Genomic DNA, 25,236 nt, shown 5'->3' on the forward strand with positions numbered 1-25,236 from the left:
AACTATTGCTATATATCCTATTCCTTGACAAATCAGTAATTTTTTGACATGACTTTGTTGTACCTTTTAAGACAGCAAACAGGTTTGTCTACAGAGAGAGAGCATGGCTTGTGCTGGCTATTATTTTAAAAGTTATTGTGATATTTACAAAAGATACGGTTTTTTTTTTTATTATTCAGTATGGTAAACTGGACAGTGCAGCCACACAAAAGAATATTGGGAAGAAATTTCAGTGATCTGCAGAAGACAACTAACAATAAGAAGCTAGGCAATGCAGTAACTGGGAAGAGGAAGATCAAGACCAATATAAACTGTAAATGGAGATAATACCTGATAATACCTGTTTCAGGACTTTTTACAGATCAGCACACAGAAAAATTCTAAAATTCATCAATATTTATTTATTTAATTCAGGTGAAACAAAAATGTACATCTGGAAAATACCAGCAAGATCTGGTTCTGAGAGAGGTGATCCACAATGTATTGCATGGGCATACCATTCAACGGTGGACATCATTAAGGTATATTACTAGTATCAGTCTAAAATATTTTGTCCGTGACTTCAACATTCATATACTTACAGTGAAAGGGAGACAAGTCTGACACTTTCTCTGCTTTCTCTGTAAAGTTGTTCCCTTATTATGATACCTTTGAATTTAAAGGCCTCTTGAATAATGCAAGAAAGTAAGGGCAGAATTTGAAAGTCATAGTCCCCTGCTACTCATGCAGATCACGTCATGAATATTTTATTTTTAAAGATATCACTTTATAGCTCCCTCAATATCTCAGCAATCATGTGTGGAAAAACTAACAGAATGGCGGAACATAAATCTGCCTTTTTCACACAAGCATCCATTAACTTAATATGAGCAATCATTTTTAATAGAAAGTAATGTATTCTTTCCTGTGTGTCTGTCCTGGTTTTGATTGGGATACGGTTAGCTTTCTTCACAGTAGCTTTCATGGTGCTTTGTTCTGGAGTAATGATGGAAAATAAGTGTTGGTAACACACCGATGTTTTAGCTTTTGCTGAGAACTACCTACAGAGGTGTTTGTTTCTCACACGGCCTTGCTGGCCAGGAAGCTGGGGTTGCACAAAAGGCTGGGAGGGACACAACTAGGACAGCTGGCCTCAGCTGACCAAAAGCAGATTCTGTATCAGATGGGGCTGTGTTCTGTAAGAAAAGCTGTGGAGGGGGAGGTGGGATGCTCAGAGCGATGGTGCCTGTCTTCCACACATAACAGGCACTGCCGGGCCTGTTATGAACGAGCCCGGCTGTCCTGGCAGTACTGACCATCAGCCTGCCACTGGGGAGTAGTGAATGTACTGCTCATTCTGCTTTGTGTGCATATGCAGTTTTTGCTTTACTTCGTAAACTGTCTTTATATCAACACACTTTTATCTTTCCAATTCTCTCCCACATCCCATGGTGAGAATGAGTGAGCAGCCACATGGGGCTCAGCTGAAAGCCAGGGTTTACTCACAGTGGTGTCTCAATAAACAGAAATGGAAGAGTGCCAGGTTATTTAATATCAACTGTGTGAAATGTTTTTAACGGAAAACAGCTGAAAAACACTAAAGCTTAAAAAGAATTAAAAAAAAAAAAAAAAAAAAAAATTAAAACGGAATAAATGTTTATTTCAAGCAAGAAATTAAAAAGATAGTTTTTCTCCATAGTCCATTGTACTTAACCCACACGTAACAATGATTAAATAACCTTATTTGTCTGGCACTGACTACCTTTATTGTCAGGTAACAACAGCTGTAAAAATAACAAGAGGATTCATGTTTGTCATTAAAAAAAAATGTTTCTGCTTTTATTAGTCTTAAAATTATTTATTTTTTAATTTCAGGACACTTACAGTGGATTAATAGGCACACTTGTTGTGTGTCATAGGCATTATTTGCCATCATTTCATACTAAAAAGAAAGTTCAATTTGCTCTTCTGTTTATGATTTTTGATGAAAATGAGTCATGGTACTTGGATGAAAACATTAAAACCTATTCTACCAACCCACACCATGTTGACAAAGAGGATGAGGAATTCCTTGAAAGCAACAAAATGCATGGTACGTTTCCCAATTTAGTTGGCCTAACTCTGGAAACACCATAAAATTATGCGTTCGAAAGTACTGCATATAAATTTGACATTCTTATCTTCCTGAATTTCCAGTTACAGGGTGGAAGGCCTGAAAAATTTCACTCACACTATTTGAAAATATTGTTGCTGCCATTGAATGACCTTTTTTAATCTATAAAAAAATAATAAAAAGTCCATGTTGAAATGTTGAGGACAAAAAGAGTAAAAAGCAAATTTGAAATTTAATGCCAGCAACTAATCTGAATAGGTTGGTAATACGCGTCCTGCAAGTGTGTCCTCATAATGCTTACCCTTTTTGAGAGCCATAGGAAATGCAGGCCTTCAAGAACTGTAGCACAGGTATTGGTGTAAAGTAAATCATTTTACTTTTAACTACCTCTTGCTTTCTAGTTATGTGTGGAAGTTACAAACAGACCCAATCATAATATGCTCTCTCTTTTGGTAAGATAACAATGCATTAATTCATTAAAAAAAAATATCTATATCTATATCTATATCTATCTATATAATATAATATAGATAGATATATAATATAATATAGATAGATATATAAAATATCTATCTATCTATATAATATAATATATATATATATATATATATATATATATATACATACCATGCCATTCAAAGCAGCCTCTTTTGCCTGGCAGTAGCTTTCAACTCTCATACTCTCTTAAAGCCTTGAGAATAACAAGAAACAAAATCTTTTTTATTTTTCTTGTTTTCTTGTTCCTTCTTTCTAGCCATTAATGGAAAAGTGTTTGGAAATTTACATGGTCTTACAATGCACGTTGGAGATAAAGTAAGCTGGTATTTGATGGGAATGGGCAATGAAATAGATATTCACACAGCACATTTCCATGGCCACAGCTTTGACTATAAGGTAACTGGTTCTTTCCATTCATTTCTTGCCATGTTAAGTATAAGAGGTAGAGCAAATATCAGGAAGCATCACCGTTTTTGAAAAGTCAGATGTTACAATATTAAGCAGCAGACTTGTAATTTGACCTTCAAGTCTTTTCATGCCCCAAACCTGTATTTGATCAAGACACAAAAACCAGATCCATCTGCCAGTAGCGTTTTTTGGCTGGTAATTTCACAAGTTGCTTTGACAAAGCAGCTGTGAATTTCAGAACCACAGACTGGTTTGGGCTGGAAGGGACCTTAAAGCCCACCCACTCACATGCCCTGCAGTGATCCTTCCCCCCAGCCCAGGCTACCCAAATCCCATCTAGCCTGGCCTTGGGCACAACCAGTGATGGGGCAGCCCCAGCTGCTGTGGGCAGCCTAGGCCAGGGCCTCACCACTCTCATGGTGAAGAATTTCTCTCTTATATCTCACCTAAATCTACACTCTAGATTAAACAAGAAATTTAGTATTTTCATGACTGTGATATGAGAACAACTGCACTTTTTAACCTTCATTTCCACTTAGTTTCTATTTTATTCATATTTTAAGCACAAAGTGAGTATAGAAAAACTCTTCTATAGAAATGACATACAGTAGATATCTTTTTACTCAGGTGTGATTAAAAGTTTGGTGGGAGTATGAGTAAAGGGTAGTTTGTTTTACTGCCATCTGGTTATGCCACACTGTTTAACGATTGCTTGTTCTCATCTGGAAGCAAACAGAAGTTTACAAGGCAGATGTCTTTGATTTGTTCCCGGGGACATTTCAAACCGTGGAAATGATCCCACAGAACCCTGGAATATGGCTACTGCACTGCCATGTCACGGATCACATCTATGCAGGAATGGAAGCAACCTATACAGTGCTTCCAAAAGAAGGTCAGTTCATCTACCCCAGCAACATTAATTAGGAATCTGAATCCAAAAGAATTCTGAACATTCTTGTATCTACAAAGTTAATACTATTTAAAAGCAACTTTCATGTACTAAAAAGACAGAGCACAAGGTATGAATTATGCTAATTGACAGACAGAGAGCAGTACTACAAAATGTGTATGTCTATGTGTATATATATATACAATATAATACATGACTATACTTATACACGTAAATTAGGTTGTTAAACACCATCTAGTTATATATGCCTGATTTGTAGAATACATTTTGCCAAACTTGTGCAGATGATAAAAAAATTGACTCAGACTACACAGAAAGAGATGAATAAGAAGACTTCTATGTCTAGAAGCAGTATGTTGGATTTTTCAGTATCAGCTAAGTATAGTCCAGTGCATTAAAACGTACACATCAGTGCATTTTAAAACTGTTTTAAAATCTAACTCAGGATGTGTAAAAGTTTCAGAGATCCATTGCTCTCATCTTCAACTCTGTTATCTATATGCACAGGCTCTTCTTTTGATGGAACAGGTATAACAAAAGCTATTTTTCCTCCTTACAGACAAACAGTCTTCGTTGCCAAAATTATTCAATCAGATCAAGCGTAAAGGTATGACAGACATGCAAGAATGAAGAAAACATTTTACCACAATGATTCTCTGAGGTCTGCCTTCAGTGAAGAACTGCTTGAGAAGTCTGGACAACTCATCTAATCTATTGGTGTTTTAGAAGACATCATTTGGTGGCCCACAGTTACCAGAAGGACCATAGACTGAGATAGATGAAACGATATAATAGCTTATATTTTTCCTTAAATAAAAATCATACCTTGCAAGCTAACCATGTTCTAGGTGATGCCTAATGCATATTATTTAAGTGCTGAGAAACATTAAGAGCTAAATCAAAGGTACTTTCCATGTTATGTTTATTATTTTTAATTAGTAAGTAACTGTGTAACAACAAAATTAATTTTAGGTATTTTTCCTAGCTTTGATGTCCCATTTTACTAGTCATCTAGTAGCTATGTCTAGTAACTAGACATCTTAGTAGCTATTCCACAGAGAATTGGACTTCAATTATCCAATTATTCACTTTATCCCCAGGTTCTTGAATTATTTTATAATTTTATTTCAAGATAGTGAATTTAAAAGATGCAATGTCTGACTTACCGCAGTTGCACATAGTTCATAATTGTTTGTGTTTTTTTGTTATGAAAATAATTACAAAAGAGACAGTTATGATGACATAAGCCTGATAAAATTAAGACAATGAAGGGTAAAATATGGTGACTAGTATACCTAAGAGCTTTGCCCCAAATCCTGAATAGCTACATTTTGCTTCTATTGTTGTAGTACATAGCTAGACAAATTAAGCACTTCTTGACAGCTGGAAGCAACAGTACTACTGCTTGACTGATTCTTGGTCAAAAACGTAAGCAGCAAGAACAGGAATCTTTGTACCATCCAGTTGTGTTTTAAAAACCTGACTGCCCAAGTTAGAGCATAGCTCTCCCTTTGGCTCATCATTAGATTGTAACATGTAACAGGGAAGAACATATTATACAGACAGACAAAGCAAAATACCTGGGGCTTTATAGCTTACCAGTGTAAAGGACATTTCTTCTCTGTACCAAGTCTAAATTGCTCTGCCTTTTTTTTTTTTTTTTTTTTTAAAAAAAAAAAAAAAACGGGAAGTTTCTGTTAAAATCAGATGACTCCCTGCTAGTAAATTAGATCACTGATTTTGGCTGTATCAGACCTGCCACATAAATAAGTTAAAACTACTCTGTTTTGTTTTGTCTTGGATGTTTTATTTGGAATGTAGATGATCTCTTCTAATTTTTTACTAGTTTACGTAATGTTACAGCTTCAGTGAAATTGGAGTTGAGAGACTATATCAACTAATTAGGCCTTTAGCTGTTTACAGGATCAGAGGATCATTGTTTTATTTGTAGTAGATTATCGAAGTACATTAAACTATTTATAAGACAGCCATAAACACTGTGATAGTTTATTATTACTAAATTTGAGCTGAAAGAGTAGAAGGATGCCATCTGCCCAAAAGGAAGACAAATATCAGTACATACATGCACATGCACGAGACACTTACCAGAAGACCTGGAAGAAACATATTTCAGCTAGATTTGTGACCTAGTGATACTTCAAATACTCGCAAGTACTATTCAAGTACAACAGAAGAAAGCATACAAAAACAGCAAGTATGTATCAAGCATGTAACAGCAGTAGTATGTATCTTCCATTCCCCTTAGGAACATTTTTGTGTCTTTAATTTACAGCCTTTTCTTGTAAATTGCTAAATGCTAAATAAATGCTAAATTGATAAAATGATAAATAAATTTGATAAATTGATAAATTGATAAAATGATAAATAAATGCTAAATTTTCTTGTAAATTGCTAAATAACACTTTCACTGTAACACTTGCAGGGGTATGTATATAAGATGACAGAGCAGCTGACTGGATTTTCCAGATGGAATTCAAGGGAATGTCTATTTTTCAAAATCCAGTAACACTTACAAGAGTAAGGTACTTACACAATTAAATACATGACTAAGCGTAACTTCCTTTCTAGGTCAGTGATCCAACTAGCTAGCGTACAATTAAAACTAACTCCCTGTTTTACTTTCAGTGAATATTTTATGTCCAATTACACTGTACAGTCTGTATTTTTCAGCTGCTTTGGCCATAAGTTCATCCTTATTTACAGGACTAGTGACCTATGCCTAGTAGTTTAATAGCTATGTTTTTAACGTGGCAAACAATTACTCAGTTCTTCTGGTTCACTGACAAAGTGCAATAGTGTTAGCTTCAAAGGAGATGCTCTGCCTCAAGTAAGTTGTCATTCAATAATTGTCATAAGGTATTAGCTCAGAAATAAGGTGATTTATATGCAGGGGTACTCATAGTGCTTTTTATGTATTTCTCTTTTTACATGTACTTTTTTATTCCAGCACGTTTGTGGTATTTAAATGCATAGTAGACATCCATTGTGTCTAGGTCAGCAGTTTCCTCTGGCTGCAGTGAAGAAGATGTGGCAGGAAAAATGCTGCAGTTCCATCCTCTGGTAGAAGACTCAGGAAATCCCTTAGTTCCAATTCCATTGCAACAACTGATAAAGTTTCTGCCCAAAGCAGAGGAGAAAGTCACGTTTAAGGTATTTTGGTTAGAACAAAGAAACAAAAAACATTAACAAGGTCACTAATTCAAGTTATCAAGTGATGTAAGTATTGTAACTCAAATAAAAATCAGAGACACACCCATTAGAGAGCAAATACAGCTACAGAAAAATTATGTCCTAGATTAAAACCAAACCTTTATCTTAATTCATCAGGTCTGCATGTGGCAGTAATGTTTACGGAAGTCTAATGAAGTACTCTACATGTTTTGTAGCAAATGAAAAAGCAGCCCTGGAACTCTACCAGTACTCTAAAACAGCACTATATGTTAAAACAGATGTTCTGCAAACAGCCTCTAAGAAGAAGCTGTTAAACATGTTCTTAAGTCCTTATTATAGCACAGTTATCACATGAAAACGAGTACAAAAAAAAAACAACAACCACAAATAAACATGCTAGCACTTCAAACTAGAACTTTATAGTGCAGCACAGCAACCAGTGCTGCACCACGCAACTCAGTGCTGCTGTTGTTCTGACCCCAGGGAGCACATTGTTCTGTTTTAATACATTTATTTTATTCAGCCTTCTTATTCTGTCAAAAACAAATGCATACATGTATGTTGCTTAGCTATGCAGTATTATTGACTTCCTACAAACATATAACAACAGGACTACATCAGCTACTAGGGTTGGTTTTACTTCTTTATTTCCACTAACCAAAGAGTTGTAACCCCACCACCACTTTGCCAAATGTTTTCTTCTGCTTAATGTCACCAACTATCAGTAACACAGTGTAGTTTTTATAGTCTGTAACCTAATCATGAGTATACACTTAAATGCCCACCGGGTTATCAACAGTAGCCAGTTAGCTGTCATTGCTTAGAACCATATAGTCACTTAGCCCAGAAAAAAAAGCAAACAATCCCTATCTTTTAGGGAAACTGAGTTCTTTAAATAGTATATATTCTTGACCAATATAGAAGCAATGATTCTCACAATGCAATTGTTTGCAATATATAATGAATGTCATCCTTTTTTTTTATGAGACAACACTGTATGTTGCAGAATGCTGTTCTGATTACGAGAAAGCCTGCTGAACTTCATTAGCTTTAAACATAGAAACTTACTCCCCTTTCTTTGAAAATATCACGTCAGTATTCTGTAAGGCTGAACAATATTTAGAATGTCAGATGCTATACAAAGGCTTCTGTAGTTAAGTTTTAACCAATTGATTTACCTTTTAGTGATGAAATAAGAACAGGATAGTCATTTTCAGTAAGTCTGGTTCTCTTGCAAAGTTCTGGAAGCAGTTTGTTCCACCATACAGCCTAATTCATAAAAACCCACAGCAGAAGTGTAAATTAACAATGACTACAGTTAAGAGTATGAAAGACCTGCTAAAAATATACTGAACTAAGATCAGACGTATATGCAGATAGGTTACAGTGGAATCAGTAAGCAATTTATAAAATTATTTGAAATGCAGTGTTTTTGCAGATGCATTTCCAATTTTCAGTGTGATCTTTTCATACTTGAGAGTTAAACAGTGTCCCCTAGTGCCTGTAAGATGACTTTTTTTTTTTTTTTCATCCAAGCAGCTCCATGCAAGGAGTCCCTTGCATGGTGAAGTTCCTTGCATGGTGAATTTTATTCACCATTGTAAGAACACTGCTGTGCCCTGACCTAATCTGCTTCCAACAGCTAAAGTAGTGAGTTATTTACTGTCAATTTGCCAATAAGAGTGAAAAGAGGAAGAAGAGATTTCTTTCTTTCTTTTCTTAAACATGGTAACCCTTTTCTACCACCTGTGTTCTGATTCATTATTGTACCCTCACAACTCTATAACTAACATGAAAATTACCAATGAAACCATTTTTAGATCTGAACATAAAGCACAAATGTGGTCTTGAATGCAGCAATAGTATTTCCCTCTGGTAGACAAATCACCTTCACTGAGTTTGGTCAACAAAAATACGGACAGTTAAGTAGCTGTGATAGGCAATGGAAGTAAAATCTTGTACTCCCAAAACACTGGAATAGAATCAGTTACACCAATCAAAACTGCATGGAGGTCTATGTGAAAAATGGGACATAAAGAATGTGAAATTTCTCAGTACTACACCAGTACCATTTTGATGACAAGGTGTCACTAAAAACACAAGAAGAACATACTTAAATATGATATTATTTGAAGAATCTTCTCCTAGCTTATTAGTAAAATATGACACTTTATACAATAATATCAAACAAATTAGAACATGGATTAGTAAGAAACTAGACAGTTTTCCACTTATAATGGAAAAAAATTACTCTGTTTTCTGAGGTCCTCTGTTCTCTGAAAAGAGGAAACTTACTAGAATGCATACAGGGAGTCACAGAAGAAACAGGGAAAAATGTTTCATTAAAATTAGTGGTATTGATTTATGGAATTTAAAGGCCAGGCAAGTGAAAGCAAGCTAAGCAATTTACTGTGTCTGAAATCTTGGCTATTTGATCCATCCAGAGTCCATCTGTATGTATACAATAACAGTGTAGTTAGTGGGAAAAAAAATCTGAATGAGTTTAACCAAAGTAGCTCACCCGACTATCATCCTTCAGCTCATGCTGAGCATATAATACAGCTGCAGCAGGACACCTTTTGAGAAGCTGGTCAATGGAATCCTCATACTTGGCTAGATGAGTACTGCAGAGAACATGGATGGTGAGGCCAACATTGCCAGCCTCTATCAGAGGTTCCAAGATGGGCAGAGCAGCAGTTATATTGATTGACTGACTACATAAAAGAGACTAGAGACAGAAAGAAAAAGTATTGTTTGGATTTAAATCAAACTTTGCAAAGCAATGCTAACCATAACCTTAGAACAAAAGGCCTGTATTTATCATAGTATATTTGAAACAATATTTATTTTATTAAATGTTATTGAAAACTGATTAAGTTTAGAGTTAACTGAAAAGTAAGTATCACAGTTATTGATGTGTCATTTTGGTATTTTTTTCTTCAACGATTTCAATGGGTCTTTTAGTTCAACTTGGGTAGTTCAGGGAGTGGGCAGGGAAGGAGGAGAGGAGGCTGCTAGAGAAAGATCTACAGGCACAGACATTTGCAGAATGGATCTAAGTTGCAAACGACAAAGTTTAAGTGTTTCATACCTGTAGCTTTGAAATATCTTCAGGGTAATCTTTATCAGGTGGAGATCCCATTGACATTATGAAAGTAACCCATGGGAAAATGAACCCAAAACGATTACAGGAGTTTATCTATGAGAGGGAGACAGGGAGAGAGGGAGTGAGAGAGTGAGAGAGAGAGAGAGAGAGAGAGAGAGAGAGAGAGAGAGACAGAAATGAAGAGCAAGTGAGATGGAGAGATAAAAATTGTAATAAATGAAGTATTTCTGTTAATGACAGTTTCTTGTGAACATACCCATACCACACCCCCTCACAAGTGAAGAAATTTTGTTCTTAAATAGTATACTTGGAATAGCAACTGTTCTTTCTTCCGGTTCATATAACTGAATAACAAATAAACTGGAAACTTCTATTTAATTCTGTATTTTAGACTCTCTATTCAGAATATTTTACAATCAATTACTCCTATGTTTTCTCATTTAGTCAGCTTTGTAAGTTTTCCATTAACGGGAAGAAAAAAAACCTCCACCTGACAAACTCTCAATGTTTCATTTTAGCCCTTATTTCTGCCCAGAGCTCAGATTCCTGCTGCATATTTGCAAATGCTCTTAAAGAATAGGATTCCCCAGAACCATCTGTCTGGTAAGTACACACTACATCATTTACTTTCAGTCTTGCTTCTTTTAAGTGATAAACTGTCCAGAATTAAAATACAAAATATTTGGATAGACTTTGGATGAACAACACAGATATAAAACATATGAGTAGTACACTTACCAGATCCTCTGTTGTTTTCAATGGCTTAGTTTCAGGAAGTTGCTTCTTCGATATTCTCCAAACATACTGAGAAGTAACCCTCAGTAAGAGCTCCTGAAGTACATCTTCCTGAGAGCATACTACAAGGAGAGCTTCCCAGAAATCTACCAAGAGCTGAGGAACAGTGTTTTCACTGTTATTACACAATATCTAAGAACAAAAACATTAGAAGACAGCAATTTAGTATAGAATGTGGCAATTATTAGTAGAAGAAGTTAGAACAAACAAAAGGAACTGTTTTTTTTTACTTTTACTAGAGGCAGGATGTTGGTTCCTTTTTTGTCTTGAGGTGATAGATGTGATTCTACATGATACAGTGCTTGGCAAAGTATAAAGTTCATGGAACGATTTTAAAGCAATCAATTCTAACGTATAGATTTGATTACTTCTTGAAGATTTATTCCACTGACAGAAATGTCAGCACATTGTCAGCAAGGATTTACTGACTGCTACTTTAGAGGCTTTTATATACACCAACAGCCTAACAGATGTCTTCTAAGAAAGAATCTTAATGTAATCAAAGGCCAATGATAACAAAATGATGTGCAGCTCAGGTATAATGGTAGGTCCCACAAGGGAGATGCTTCTGGGCTTTAAGGCCTCGTGTGTCAGGCAGGGAAAAGATTTGTTACTCAGTTTACACCTGACTTTGAAAAAACATATTTGTTCTATTTCAGGTTTCATGATTTGGTGTTTCTGATATAGGTCTTTCACAGTAACAGATGCAAGACCACAACATACCAATATTGAAGTATATGTGGTTTTAATCCAAACAACATTACTGATTGTAGAAAAAAAAGTTTTGTCTATTCCCAGTCCAAACAAAGAAAACGTCAGTAACTAGATGTTTTACAGTAACAAGTGTATTGAATTGATCCAATTGATCGAATCTAGGCTGGATGGGGCCGTTGGCACCCTGATCTAGTTGGTGACATCCCTGCCCGCAGCAGGGGGGGTTGGAACTAGATTATCACTGAAGTCCCTTCCAACCCCAACCATTCTATAATTCTATTTTCCTTTCCATAAACTGCAGAGACCCACTCTTCTTTCAGAAGTGTATACAGATGATCAGAGCATTATATACCTTCATATTTGAAGCATATTTAATATAGAATGTGTATTTAATATTCTCATTCTTTAGAAATATGTCTCATCAAAAGGAGCCTATGGAAGTGGTTTATCCAAATTCTGTTAAGTTTCAATAGTCTTAGGAAGCCAAACTGTTAGGAAGCCACTGAAAGATCCCTCAGACTGGGGTATTTTCCATTCAAGTGTTAATGGATTTTTTTTTTACTTGATTTGACCAGTATTTCTTTCCAGAAGTTCCAGATTCTGATGTAGTCATCTATCAAAACTGGAACATATCCAACCTTCATCTCTCTCGTTCAAAAAAAAAAAAAAAAAAAAAAAGAAAAAAAAAGCTGAACATAACATCAGTACATGGAAGGGAAAAAAAAAAAAAAAAAGGAAAAAATTGTCAGAGGCCAACCTTGAAAAACACATCTGCTTCTTCCAGTTCAATTTTACTGTTCTCATGTAAAGCCACTATGGCAGCCACCAGTAATCCAGGCTGCATCTCCTTCAGGTGAACAGCAAATTCAGTTGGAATAACGATTCCTTCTTTATACTGTCTCAGGAGTTTCGGTTGCTCAGTGAAGCCAGAGGCCAGTACTGTCTACAAACATAGATATAAATCAGGTAAAGAACTCAACCCATGTACAATTCAACTCTGCAAACTCAGTATTTTCTCAGGCAGTCAAGTTTATATAGATGAAATAAAGAAAACTAAGGGGATGGAAATATAAGCTTTCTACAGTTTATAGAGTAGCTCTCCAGAGATCCAGGTCCAAACTGTGTGCTGGATCAGTGACTCCTGAGCACTATGACAATTGCCTGAACACTGGAAAAAATGTGCTGTTGAAATCTGGAATTACTGTATGCGTAAGAAAAGATTTTACTATGGAATCACAGACACTAAATATACGGGGTGTTCTGAAAAATCACTGGCTGAAATTTCAATTAACTACTTAGCTGAAATATCATTTTTATATTGAAAATACACCTGAAATAATGACCAAAACATGCTGCAAAATATACAACTCTAAGTTGTTTCTGGGCATCTGAGTGCCTTTGAAGGTAATATAACAAAATATTATTTCCATTTTAAAAACACCTGGGAAGTGATGCCTGAGCATATTAAATGAAATACACCACAAATATAAGGCAGACCTAGGAAGAAAGTAAACATTTCTCAACCCCTGTATGTAGAAACTATCTTTCCTTTCTTTATCTTTCTAGAAGCATTATTTTTAAGAATTTGCACTAAAATACTTTTTAAAGGTGAGATGTAGTAAAGCATTTTTGTAATAGATCAATTAAAAATAATAAAAATAATAAAAAAAAAACAACACACACAACCAAGTCCCTAACCTTTAAATGAGGTACGCAATGGACTGGTGGTGGTGAATATTTGGACTGGATGATCTCCAGAGGTTCCTTCTGACCTCAACCATTCTGTGATTCTGTGAGTATGTATTTCTTAGCTTGTATGTAATGTCACAATTTCACCTGATCTTGCTGCAAATGGTTAGAAAGCAGGTGGTCCTAAATACAATAATTGAAACAGCTATCCACAGTTCCCAACTTGCAATTCAAAACCTAGTAACTCTTGAAAGCTCTCCAAGGACTTTTCATGCTGAAGCTTGGTACCAAAGTTTGGACTATCTATCAGTTTATCTTAAAAACCTTTTAGACCTCTAACAGCTCACACTCAGAAAGATTTCAGATTTCAAGCTCCACAAACTTTGAATATTCCTTTTTCAACACTCCTGAAGAATCTTAACAAGAAGTAATTTACAGACTGGGCTCAGTCTAAATCCACATGTGAACACCTATGGCAGAGAATGATCAGCTAACATTTTTTCCCCACTGATGTGGAATTCTGATTTTGATAGCACTGAAGTAGGTTCTGATCTAGTCTTAATAAAAGTTAAGTACTTTGATTCTACAGAAGATTGGAAATTGTATAAGGAGATTGTATACAGAAACTTTGGCTTGTATGCACCACGGACATTCTGCTACAAAAGCAATTTTATAAGGGCTGTTTATATACAGATGGTAGGCTTTCATGGGCACACTGCATGTTAATCATGTATTAATTACAGATGGAGAGCTGGAGAGGCGGAAAAATGCTACTATGCAACCCCGCCATATTGGTGAAGAGCATTGGCTCTGCGGAGCCTGTTATGCTCCAGTAAACTGCATTTAATTTATAAAAAAAAAAAATAAAGCCTTTAAAACATTTGTTTATTGATAAGGCTTTGCAAAGATGGAACCATCCCAGCGTACACTAGTCCTGGATCTTACTGTTATTGCAGACATTCAGTGGAGCCTATAATGCATACCAGGAGGAAGAAGAGCAACTGAAAGGATGTTTTACTGTAAAACAGAGCCACTAGCCAAACTTAATGACTTGAGCATTGTAAAAAGCAAACAGTTCGTGCTTTCAGCATACTTTACCTCCTTATGGGAGCCCATCTCATGCTCATACATCATCAGGTCTCCCATTTTCAGCGCCATGAAAGCCTTAGTAAGTGTGAGGACCACTGATGGCATATTGTTTTCTACTTTATGAAGATACTTCACAGCTGTCAAAGGACATGCATTTCTCATGCAGGGACTGCAGAGGATATGAGGCAGCTGCATGGGATCAGCACTACTGAATATCTGGAGAACTTTATTCGCTGATTCCTATTAAAATAAAACCCATTTGACAGTTTTAACGTTTCCAGATACGTAATCTTTTCTGGCATAAGAAGCACTCCTTTTCTTCTTTTGAATAGGCAAGTACAGATTAGCTACCAAATCCCTACTAGTGAAAGTAAAGTTACTCTAACCAGGAATGATTCAGCACATTATTTTGAAAAGCCAGGAGAACTCTCTACCCCACTGAGTCAGTTTTACCAATCTGAGCAATATGGCAAGGTTCAAAAAACAGTTTGCATTGTTGCAGAAATGGGAAACTAAAGAGATTTGAGACAGAACTTTTCTAGCACAACAGTATCTCTGTGTGCAAGTGGGAACCATCATTATCAATATGCCTTGTGATAACCAAATCCGTAAGTTGCTTGAAAGCAGCCCAAAAGCATCACAGCTGTTACATGCATGCTCTTTTGTCAAAAATGGGTAAATAAAAAAATGTATGAAAAAGAATAATTGTAATACTAAATAAACAGTTCAGCATTTTAAGAGAAATTTTACTTAATATTTGATGCAGTTCTTAAATTGTAATTAAATCAACAGATTAAGAAAAAAATACTTGTTTCTACCTTGCTTAATTCTTCATTTATGTCTTCATTAAGAGAGTGAGTTAAATAAAATATAAAACCTCTTTCATATGTCTGTATTTCATCACCTTCTGAAACTAGTCGCTCTAAAACTTCAGACACGGATAAACCCGCCATTCTATAGTATGGCAAAGCAAGGTGGTAATCCTTTGTGTCAAACCTGAAAGTAACAGATGGGAAGGAAAATGAACAATTAAGAGCAACACATCTGACACCACTGTTTCTAAGAACTAAAATAACTCATCAAAGTTGCAAGCACACCAGTATCTGCAAATACATAGCTAATACTCAAGGTAACATCGTATTTTGTGTTAAACTGACAATAAAAACAACCAGGCACTTAACAGAGGACCAGATTAAGCTTTCTGGTAGAATGTAAGTTTTTGAAATACATATGCCATGCCAATGCAAAATAGCAAGGAATAATGGATTTTCATTTTAAGGTTACATTATTAGAAACAAATGCTCATCTATATCACTTTGACATCTAAAACATACCTGCTGTAGCAGTCTCCTAAAAAGGCACAACTTTCTCCGAATGCTCTTAGAAGTTCTTCTTTATCATCTGATTTAAGGAAACCAGGGTCCATTATAGCTGCTCTGACTAGTAAGTGAGCCTCACTTAGGAGGTGGATGCAACTCTCAGTTTTCGCATTTTCGTAAGTTCTACTATAATCTACCTAGAACAGATACATGATACACTTTGGATGCTGTTAAAAATAAAGAATATACAGAAACAATTCTAGAGAAGGCAGCAGGTATTTGAAATAGAATTATGAGCTATTCATAAGAGATATATTACAGTATATTCAGCACCAGAGATTAACAGTACCTATTTTTAGTCAATAAACAAAAGCAGGAGTGGGAAATACCATTTCTCTGTACAGCTGGATGGTTGAAACAGTGTTTATAATATATAAATTCCACCCAGGCTCTGACTCGGAATTTGTTCTGGATTTGATGCTATTAGCCTTTCTGGAACTAGAGAAAAGGAAAAGAGTTAAGTTGCCAATGTCCAAATAAACATTCTGTAGCCAAAAACAAACAAAAATTTGACAGTTTAAATGCATAAACAGGTATGTTTGCAGACTAGTAGACGTTTGAGAGTTCAGTTGTGAATTTAAGTTGTAATGGCTAGTAATAGATAGCCACGTTCGTACACCGGAAACATCACTGTTAGAAAACATCAAGTACATCTTCTCCTGGATTTAACACCAGATAGTCTCATGTACATACATGAAAGTGAGTAATTCAAATCAGTTAAGATGTTCAGTTACTTTCCATAAAGATTTACTGCACTTTTGCCCCTGCAGCTCAATTCACACATTTGTCAAGGTGTTAAAGAAAAAAAAAAAAAAAAAAAAAAAAGTACTTGAACGCTTTTACTTTTGATATATTGGCTAGGTCTTCAATTCCCGAACATTGAAACACTAGGAAAACAGTGTCTTCCTGTTCCATTTCTTTATTAATCATAGAATATCTGAGATGGATCCCACTAGGATCATCGAGTCCAACTCCTGGGTCACCAAAGGACCATACAAAAAAAATCAAACCAAGTGTCTGAGAGCATTGTACAAATGTTTCTTGAACTCTGATAGGCTTGGTTCCTTTGAGAGGCCTACTCCAGCGCCTGACCACCCTCTTGGTGAAAAACCTTGACTACATACATACAACAACACTATCTTAGGCCAAAGTCCAGTGCTTCTTTTGTCATTAATATAGCAATGTTCACAACTGTCTTATATTTAGTTAAAGGTTCTTTCTAAGAAATTTTCATTTTTTGCTACAACACGTTTTGTTAGCCTGCAGGCCCATAACTCCTACATATTTTTTGCCAGGGTAAGTATTTTTTTCTTCTCAGTAGCAGTTACATTCTTTATAACGTTATTTTAACATTACGTACGGAAGTTGGCTTTGACAATCTTGAGTAACTTATTTTGTAAAATTTCAACTTTCCATTTCTTCCATGTCACTTAATAGAGTAGAATTCAAAAATCAATGCTTGATTTCTGTTCTCATCTATCAGCTAGGGAATTATGTCCTAACAGTCTTTCCACAGAGGATCCTGTCCGACTCCAACACCTGAAAATTCAGCACTGTATACAAAGCTATAAATCCCATCTCCCCAAAATATGCAAATTCTTACAGCATCCTTCTTGTGGGCTTCCGTCTTTCAGTAACATCTTCTGTGTTAGCCTTAGTCAGAAGAATTATATGGTTTTTGAAATGACAGATAGCTCTTGGTCCTATAAAAAGCTGCATTCGTAATGTGCAGACATCCAGAGCAACAGGTGGACAAGCCTATAAAGAAAAGCACATGTGTTTTGTAATTTCAGTTAGTGTGTGCTTTGAGTGAATCTTTAAATCAAAAAGGAAACGTTACCTAATGTGGAAAACTTAATCCCAAATAGTTTGAATTTGGCTGAGATGTAAGACTGCCTGATGTGTTTGCAAAAGTCCTGATTTCAGTTGCTTATGTTTTATATAAAAAACAAAAAATACAGACAGAAATATTATATTTGCTTGCACTATTTATTGTTACGTTGCCTATCCAGTATTACATCCTTGATTTATTCAACATGCATCTTTCAGCCAAAACATACCATATCCTCTAGGCTGGACTAAAAATAGAAAAATGCAACCTCATTTGCCCAGAAATATTCTACACTTGTAACTCTAAAAAGATAAAATACCACATTTACAAATTGGTATACATGGTGAAGCAAGGCAACACAGCATCATGTATTATGTGTGCACTACTTTTTGAAGAAACCTCAATCTTTGGTAAAGAGGCAGAGGGCTGCAGTGATGATCTGGAGGCTATAAACTGCCCTGGGCCTGTCATAACCAGAACCAGTCAGATCTGAAATTGATGTCAGAAAAGGCACAAAAAACAAGTACATGTCAAACTCCACAATGGAGAAGGAATTCTACTAAAGGACTGCAGCCTGTGCGAAACCCACACCAGGGAGAGGCACCCCTGCACAACTGCAGTCCATTGCTGACCCACACTAGAGCAGGGGCGTCCTTCAGGGACAGTGGCCCATGAAGGACCCTTGCCAGAGTGGGTCTGCAGCCTGTGGAGGGCAGGCTGCAATATGGAAATCCATGAGTGTCTGCAACTTACTATTACACGCACATCTCAAAAACAAAAACAAAGAACAATAGTTTAGGTTTCAATACAGTTATGCTTTACAAGCACCATCAGCTGTCATATGGGAAAACTGCTCCCTCCATTCAGAATAGCATGGAATTTAGTTGAAAACTTATGATATCATAGTTTTTGACATTTTTGAAAACTTTCTATTAATTATCTAGAATCTTAAACAACAATAATAGATTGTTCCAGTGATACATGTGCAGACTTTTAGAATATGCCACAGATTGAACTAAAGTATTCATTTTTGATTTTTTTTTCTGGTCACAGCCAATAGAAACTAACACGATTTCAGAAGGAAACATAGGGGAACAAAGCGTCACACTGCTACTCCAATTCTTTTAGCAAAAGAATGAGATGTGCACCTTTGCAGTAGTATCAATGTATGGATCCTCATCACGAGCTGCTGCTGCACTGCACCGCACTGTGAAACACTGCAGGTTCTCACTAGAGGGAAAGAAGAAACAACACTGATGACAAAGAAAATGAAGACATGCAATAATCCAAAAGCCAAGACTAAAGAGAATCAGATCTTTCTCCTTATGCAGAAACGGGCTTTGAGGCCTAGGCAGGAGGACGTTCTGCACCATAACATGAGCTTGCCCAGAATGCTTCAGGAAAAAATAAAGCACAAAGAGAAAGATAGTAATACAATCAGCGAAAGCATAAATATAGTACCTTGTAATGACGTGCAGGAATTGTGGAGTGAGAACTGCCTGCTCTGACTTCTCTGAATACTGGTAAGTAGAAATCAGTTCTACTACCTTCCCAACAGAGTAGAGATATCCAACATGAGGCAAAGAGAAAAAGCAAAAGAGACTGAGTAGTTCTCTCTTGTTCTCAGTTTCCTCATGGGCTGTCACAGAACTTCCTAGATGTAACAATAAGAAAGGCATTTTATATACATCTCGTAAACCAAAACCTTGCAATTCCTTTGTAAGTCCAATTCCTAAAAGCTACTCTCAGACCTGATCAAGTTCCAACTGGTTTTGTTAATAGCTACTGAAGAGAAGGAGAACTACATGAAGAACACCATACCAGTTGGTAATACACCAATCTGTATGCCTTGTTCACATTTCAAGGCATTTCTAACAAAAGCGTGGCTGAATCACCAAGTGAAGAATTTCCACAGAACCAACAGTATGTGGGAGTCCTGGCAGATTCATCACAACTAAATACCCATAGCTCGAATGATCAGTCTGGTCTTAGACAACTCCTTGTGACCTGGGATGAATGCTCATCGAAAGCTGCAGACGAACTGCACCAAAATGCAGATCCTCATTTAAATGAAACAGAGTCAGAGAATGGCAGAATTATTTATAAAGCCACTTTGGCAGGTAAAGGGTGTGTTCAGATTCTACAGACCCTGTTGTCAAGGTCTGTAAACCACAAGAGAAAATAAGTTGGATGGAATTGAACAGCAAGTAGCTCATCCTCTTGAGTCAGCTGCAACTTAAATGAGACTCTGCTACTGAAAAGAACAGACAACCACAAACTGGGTGAGCAGTCAGTAAAGGTGACATAACAAAGGATTAAATTTTCCCCTGGTCATGGTGAAGCGTTAGCTAGTGTTTATTGATGAATCCCTGAAATTTGCTTTCATCCCTTGCCATTTTAAAAAAAGTCTGGCATAAAGGTAACCTGTACCTTAACATTATTAAGGTTTACTACTCTGATTTCCAGTGTTGACTCTCAGAGACAGCCTAGAATGTTACACTGACACTGAGGATAATTTTATTTATGCAACATAAAAAGTGACCTGTTTTGTGATGTAAAATTTGTCAGTAGAGAACTGGTAAGAACTGTCTTTGAACAGACTTACTCTTACGGTGCTGTGAATTGGTATTTTCATTCGAAGTTTACACAGAACTTAGAGAAACTTTAACATGTCTGTTAAATGAAGCTCAATTTAAATCACTGAAAAGGGAGGAAATACCTTAATTTTAAAACAAATCATACAGGAACAGTGTACAAAAGAGATTATACTGACATGTTCCTTCCTTTCCCAGGACTCCTGTGACACAGAACATAATGCATCCACGCATATGCATCTACCTGTCTGGTATATAGGAAGCAGTTGAACAGAGTGCAACTTCATGTCTTCACAAAACCCAAAAGGCGACTGGTCAGGTGCAAAATGCCTAGAGGAAATATCCAAACCAACACGGGACATCAGTGAGAAACTATTACCATTCACCTTGAGCAAGGAAAGAGCGATAGTTCTAACAGCCATAGCTGATGTTTTAATATTCAGCTATTTTGCCTTCATACTACTAATGCAATTAGCTTAGCAATGCTAAGAACATAGCACAGCTAGAAACAACAAGTTCCTGCAACCAAAAATTCTTTCTTTGCTTGTCTACAAGCCATATGCCAAAGTCTGGGATCACTGAAGATGTGCTGCAATTGATTTGAACCCTGATTTCATCTTTCTTCCTTTTTATTTAACTGAACAAAATTCATCCTCAATCCTACTTTTCTTTCCTTTTATGAGTCATCCTTTTTCTTGCCCTGCTTCAAAATTCACAACTGGACTGAGATATCAGTTCTTACTCAGTTTTAGATAGAAGCGTAATGGTTTTGATTATTAAAAAATAATCAAATCAAAATAAGTTCTTAGTGCTTAAGATACTTGGTAAACTCCTCTTTGCCAGCTGCACAAAGGGAAGTTTTATATATATATAAAAATATCAAAGGTGTATATATATAAATATTAAAGGTATCACTTTAGCTGGAGTTGATGAAACCTGCAGAATAGACACAGAGAAGGCAGTACCATGATCAAGGTCACGCAGCCAGGACTGATGGTTAGTCTTGTGTCTTATACTTTACAGTAGGCTTCTCTAAACCATAACGGAGTTTGACACAAGCTGCTTCAGAATGAGACACGTAAAACTTAGTTTGGCCAGTTCAGAATCAAAGTACAAAAACCTGAGTGGTCAGACACCGTAACAGGCTTCCCAGAGAGGTTGTGAAGTCTACCCCATCTCAGGAGTTACTCAAAACCTGACTAGACTAGGTCCTGGAAAACCTACTCCAGCTGATTCTGCTTGGGAGTAGGATGTTGGACTGGATGACCTGAGATCTTTTTCAACCTAAATGATTCTGTATGCTTAGAAGAAAACATCTCCTCTGATACATCACAAGAGAAGCTCTAATGTACGGTCTTCACAGCATTCAATATGTATGGCTGTATGAAGAAAGCAGACACTACACATCACCAGTACTGCAAAACCATCAAAGATAAATTCCATTTTAATTGTAATGACTAGCCACATTCTCAAAATTAAATAAAGCTTAGGATTCACAAGGCCAAAAATGGCATCTTTGGTATCACAGTGTTCTTGGTCTGCTTAGGAAACAGCGCATAAGAAGCTCAGAAGTCAAAATACCAGGGTATTTCTTTCATCAAGATACGAGCTTATATTTGCTTCTTGGTATTATTAAAGTAACAGTTAACCCACACAGGGGAAAATGCATTTATAATACCTGAAAAGGAGATACCGCACTTGAAAGTGCTTTGTGTCTTCTGTAGCTAACTCTGTGGATTCCAGTGTGATGGGTATCTCACATAGCTTACTTTCTTCCCCAAGTAGTTCCACTGGCTTCTGACATATGATGAACTCATCTAATTCAAGCTGCAAAGTATGTGTTGAAAGGTCTTCATCTTTTACACCTTAACAACGGAAATGCATTAATTATTCAAACCATTCCATATAGTAATAACAAAATGCTGGCACAACATCAACTAAACATTGTAACTACAGCTACCTAATAAGCAATGGCTTCTTCAAACCACGAGACTTTCAGAAGAGCTCTGCTAGAAGACAAGAACAATCTTTCATTTAGGCCTGTTGTGGTTTAACCTGGTCGGCAGCTAAACACCACACAGCCGTTCGCTCACCCTCCCCTCTCCCTCTCTGGGATGGGGGAGAGAAATGGGAAAGTGAAGCCTGTGAGTTGAAATAAAGACAGTTTAATAAGACAGGAAAATAACAACAATAATGATGATAATAGTACTACTACTAATAATGTGTACAAAACAAGTGATGCACAATGCAATTGCTCACCACCCGCTGACCAACGCCCAGCCTAACCCCGAGTAGTCCGGCCCTCCTCCCCCTGGCTAGCCACCCCTATACATTGTTCAGCGTGACCCCAGATGGGATGGAACACCCCTTTGGCTAGTTTGGGTCAGCTGTTCTGGGTCTGTCCCCTCCCAGCTCTTGCTGCACCCCCAGCCTGCCCGTAGGCAGGACAGAGTGAGAAGCTGAAACGTCCTTGGCTTTATGTAAGCACTGCTCTGCCACAATTAAAACATCAGTGTTATCAGCACTCTTCTCATCCTAGGCCAAAACATAGCATTCTACCAGCTACTAGGAAGAAAATTAACTCTGTCCTAGCTGAAACCAGGACAAGGCCTCACCTGTCTCATTCCTTCAGAGTCAAGATTTCTGAAAGAACTGGCAGTGAAAGAGCTGGCAGTGTGTACTTGCAGCCCGAAGAGCCAACTGTATGCTGGGCTGCATAAGAAGTGCAGCCAGCAGGTTGAGAGGTGATTCTCCCCTTCTCATTGAGCCCCCACCTGGAGCACCACGTTCAGCTCTGGGGACTGCAGGACAACAACCACATGGAATCGTTGTAGCAGGTCCCAAGGATTTGGACAACACTCTCAGACATAAGGTCTGATTTTCAGGTGATCCTGTGCAGATTCAGGAGTTGGGACTCAGTGGTCCTTGTGGGTCCCTTCCAACTCAAGATATTCTATCATTTTGAAGTTCATGAGATGATTCTTTCCTTCAGCCTCTTCCTTGTCCCTTAGAAGAGACCCGCTTATCTGGGCAGTGACACTGACAGAAGAATTTTTTCTGAACACAACACACTGACTTCCTATCACTTTGATTTGGCCAGTAGTGGTACCCCAAAACAGATACCTAGTTCTGTGGCTGCACCATCCTGAAAGTGTCCACAGAACAACAGCATATTTAAGTGTTACCTCCAACTACATGTAGCAGAACTTTTCATGCACTGTAACTTTCAACTAATGGCCCAAAAATTATCTTAAAATACTTTCTGAAGGGCAATTACTTTGTTAGAACCTACTTCAAGAGTAATAGCAATCACTTAACAGATTCCCAGAGGCAGAAAAAAAAAAAAATATCTCTACTTACTTCCATTCCCAGGTTCTTCTAGTGTACTAACTCGATGTGTGTATTGCTCTGTACTGTCTGCACTTTGGATCAGTTCCAGTTTCAGGATCAGAACATCCAAGTCTGTTGTTATGGCTATATGTCTGGCACAGAATGCAACTTCAGCAGGAATGAAGTTATCAATGTGTAAAATTAAGGTGCGTTCAAAGTCTAATACAGTCAAATTCTGGTTTATGACCAGATATTTCAAACAGAACATGACTAGTTTATTTTTGCAGCCCACAAGAAGATCTCCATTTACAGGACAACATGAAACGCACAGCGGAGGATCTGAAAGTGGCATTTCCACAATTGACATCTGTTCTTTTAAGGTTTCACTGTATGACTCTTCCATCTTGTGACCAACCATCCGGACACAAACACGAGAATTCCCCGCAGACATGCATCTCCAGTTCATATATGCTCTTAGGAAAGTTGCTTTGCTTTTCTCCTCAATTGTCACCAAATAGTCTCCTTAAAACAAAGCAGCAGTACTAAAACGTCAATATAGAATAGATGACAGTTTTTGAGCTGTTTAGCTGCTATTCCAACAAAGTACATTTCAAATAATATCTTAAATTCTCAACTCTCACATAAAATTTTAAAGAAGTCTTCACCAATGTTTCTTTAACGAAAACCAGAGCACAAGTTTCTTTGCTAGATGAAGCACAATTCACATACCAATAAAGTGACCTAACATACAGGTCAAGTCCCGGATATAACTTTAAAATGAACCCACTTTAAGAGCAGCCCTCGCAGACAAGGTATTTTTTTTTAACCCCCAAATACCCGTTAACAAAAAGTCAATTAATTTAAACAAGTCATTAACAGCTGTGGAATCGGCTGGGGAGAAGAGACACAAACACCCGCCGCCCCGCGCTCTGAAATCAGAGCGGCCAAGGGCGGGAGCGCAAGGCCCCACCACAGCGGAGGAAGACGACAACAGACGGGCGCCGGACGGCTCCACGCTGCCCCTCCGCGCCTCAGCCGCCGCTTTACGAGCTCGCCCGCGGCAGGCGCCCGGCTCCGCCGAGAGGCGCCTGAACCCGCCACCAGGGGCCGCGCCGGGCGGGCGGGGACCGCCACGCCGACCTGCCGCGGGGCCGCGACACGCTCCCGCACGCGGCACTGGCCGCCCGCCCCGGCGGAGCCCCACGGCCTCCGCTCGCCGCTCACCCCAGCCCAGCAGGGCCCGTTTGCGCCGCCCCGCGCCCGGCCCGGACACGCCTTAGTCTCCCCGGGCCCAGCGGCGGCCGGCACTGACCTGCTCGGCTGTGCGCCATGTGCAGCACGGATCCCAGCGTGGCGAAGGAGCCCAGGGGTTCGCAGCGGCCCTCGTGGCGCACCGCGAACACCTCCACCCCGCAGCTGGCCGCCGCGCCGGCCACGAACAGCACATCGGGCCCGCAGCAGAAGTGCGCCGGCTCCTGCCCGCAGGGCACTACTCGCTGCGACCCGAACGGGTGCAGGTTGTAAAGCTGCACCATGGCCCCCGAGCCCCCCCCCCACTACAGCAGTTGCCACAGCTCGCGGGTCCGCAGTGCCTCCCGCGGCTTCCGCC

At 38.0% G+C, this 25,236-nt stretch overlaps 2 protein-coding genes across 4 annotated transcripts in view; one reads left to right on the top strand and one right to left on the bottom strand.

Annotated features, from left to right (window-relative positions):
• CP (ceruloplasmin) overlaps window positions 1–4,748 on the top strand; it is a 19,050-nt gene extending 14,302 nt beyond the window's left edge. The window contains exons 15-20 of one of the 2 annotated variants that reach the window (XM_084530312.1): window positions 180–313; window positions 415–521; window positions 1,855–2,071; window positions 2,847–2,986; window positions 3,728–3,890; window positions 4,468–4,748. In XM_084530312.1, coding sequence (XP_084386438.1) covers window positions 180–313; window positions 415–521; window positions 1,855–2,071; window positions 2,847–2,986; window positions 3,728–3,890; window positions 4,468–4,538 — 832 coding nt within the window. In that variant the 3' untranslated portion in view covers window positions 4,539–4,748. The remainder of the gene's footprint in view (window positions 1–179; window positions 314–414; window positions 522–1,854; window positions 2,072–2,846; window positions 2,987–3,727; window positions 3,891–4,467) is intronic. The other variant, XM_084530313.1, reaches the window with a different exon arrangement.
• Window positions 4,230–25,216, bottom strand: HPS3 (HPS3 biogenesis of lysosomal organelles complex 2 subunit 1). 2 transcript variants are annotated; one of them, XM_084530314.1, is made up of 17 exons: window positions 24,940–25,216; window positions 23,658–24,149; window positions 21,976–22,162; window positions 20,542–20,627; window positions 19,165–19,357; window positions 18,852–18,933; window positions 17,476–17,630; window positions 16,202–16,310; window positions 15,828–16,009; window positions 15,312–15,489; window positions 14,503–14,733; window positions 12,473–12,658; window positions 10,945–11,133; window positions 10,192–10,299; window positions 9,622–9,828; window positions 8,279–8,369; window positions 4,230–7,046 (listed from the first exon to the last, which is right to left on the bottom strand). In XM_084530314.1, exons 1-17 carry the CDS (start codon window positions 25,160–25,162, stop codon window positions 6,919–6,921), a joined length of 3,027 nt encoding a protein of 1,008 aa, XP_084386440.1. In that variant the 5' UTR covers window positions 25,163–25,216; the 3' UTR covers window positions 4,230–6,918. The 2 variants fall into 2 exon arrangements, 1 of the variants encoding a protein (XP_084386440.1); XR_014696219.1 differs by lacking the exon at window positions 4,230–7,046 and having other exon boundaries at window positions 9,622–9,724.
• Between the last annotated feature and the right edge of the window lie 20 nt (window positions 25,217–25,236).

This window comes from Aythya ferina (assembly GCF_964211825.1).
Source record: "Aythya ferina genome assembly, chromosome: 9".
Taxonomy (NCBI): Eukaryota; Metazoa; Chordata; class Aves; order Anseriformes; family Anatidae; genus Aythya; species Aythya ferina.

Excerpts from the sequence above, each read along its gene's own strand:
- HPS3 (XM_084530314.1), bottom strand. The coding sequence starts at position 25,162 with ATGGTGCAGCTTTACAACCTGCACCCGTTCGGGTCGCAGCGAGTAGTG. Across the intron at positions 18,934-19,164 it reads TTCCTGCACGTCATTACAAG|TGAGAACCTGCAGTGTTTCA; the intron begins GTACTATATTTA and ends CTTTCCCTCTAG. Across the intron at positions 8,370-9,621 it reads AGCTGAAGGATGATAGTCGG|GCTGTATGGTGGAACAAACT; the intron begins GTGAGCTACTTT and ends TTTATGAATTAG.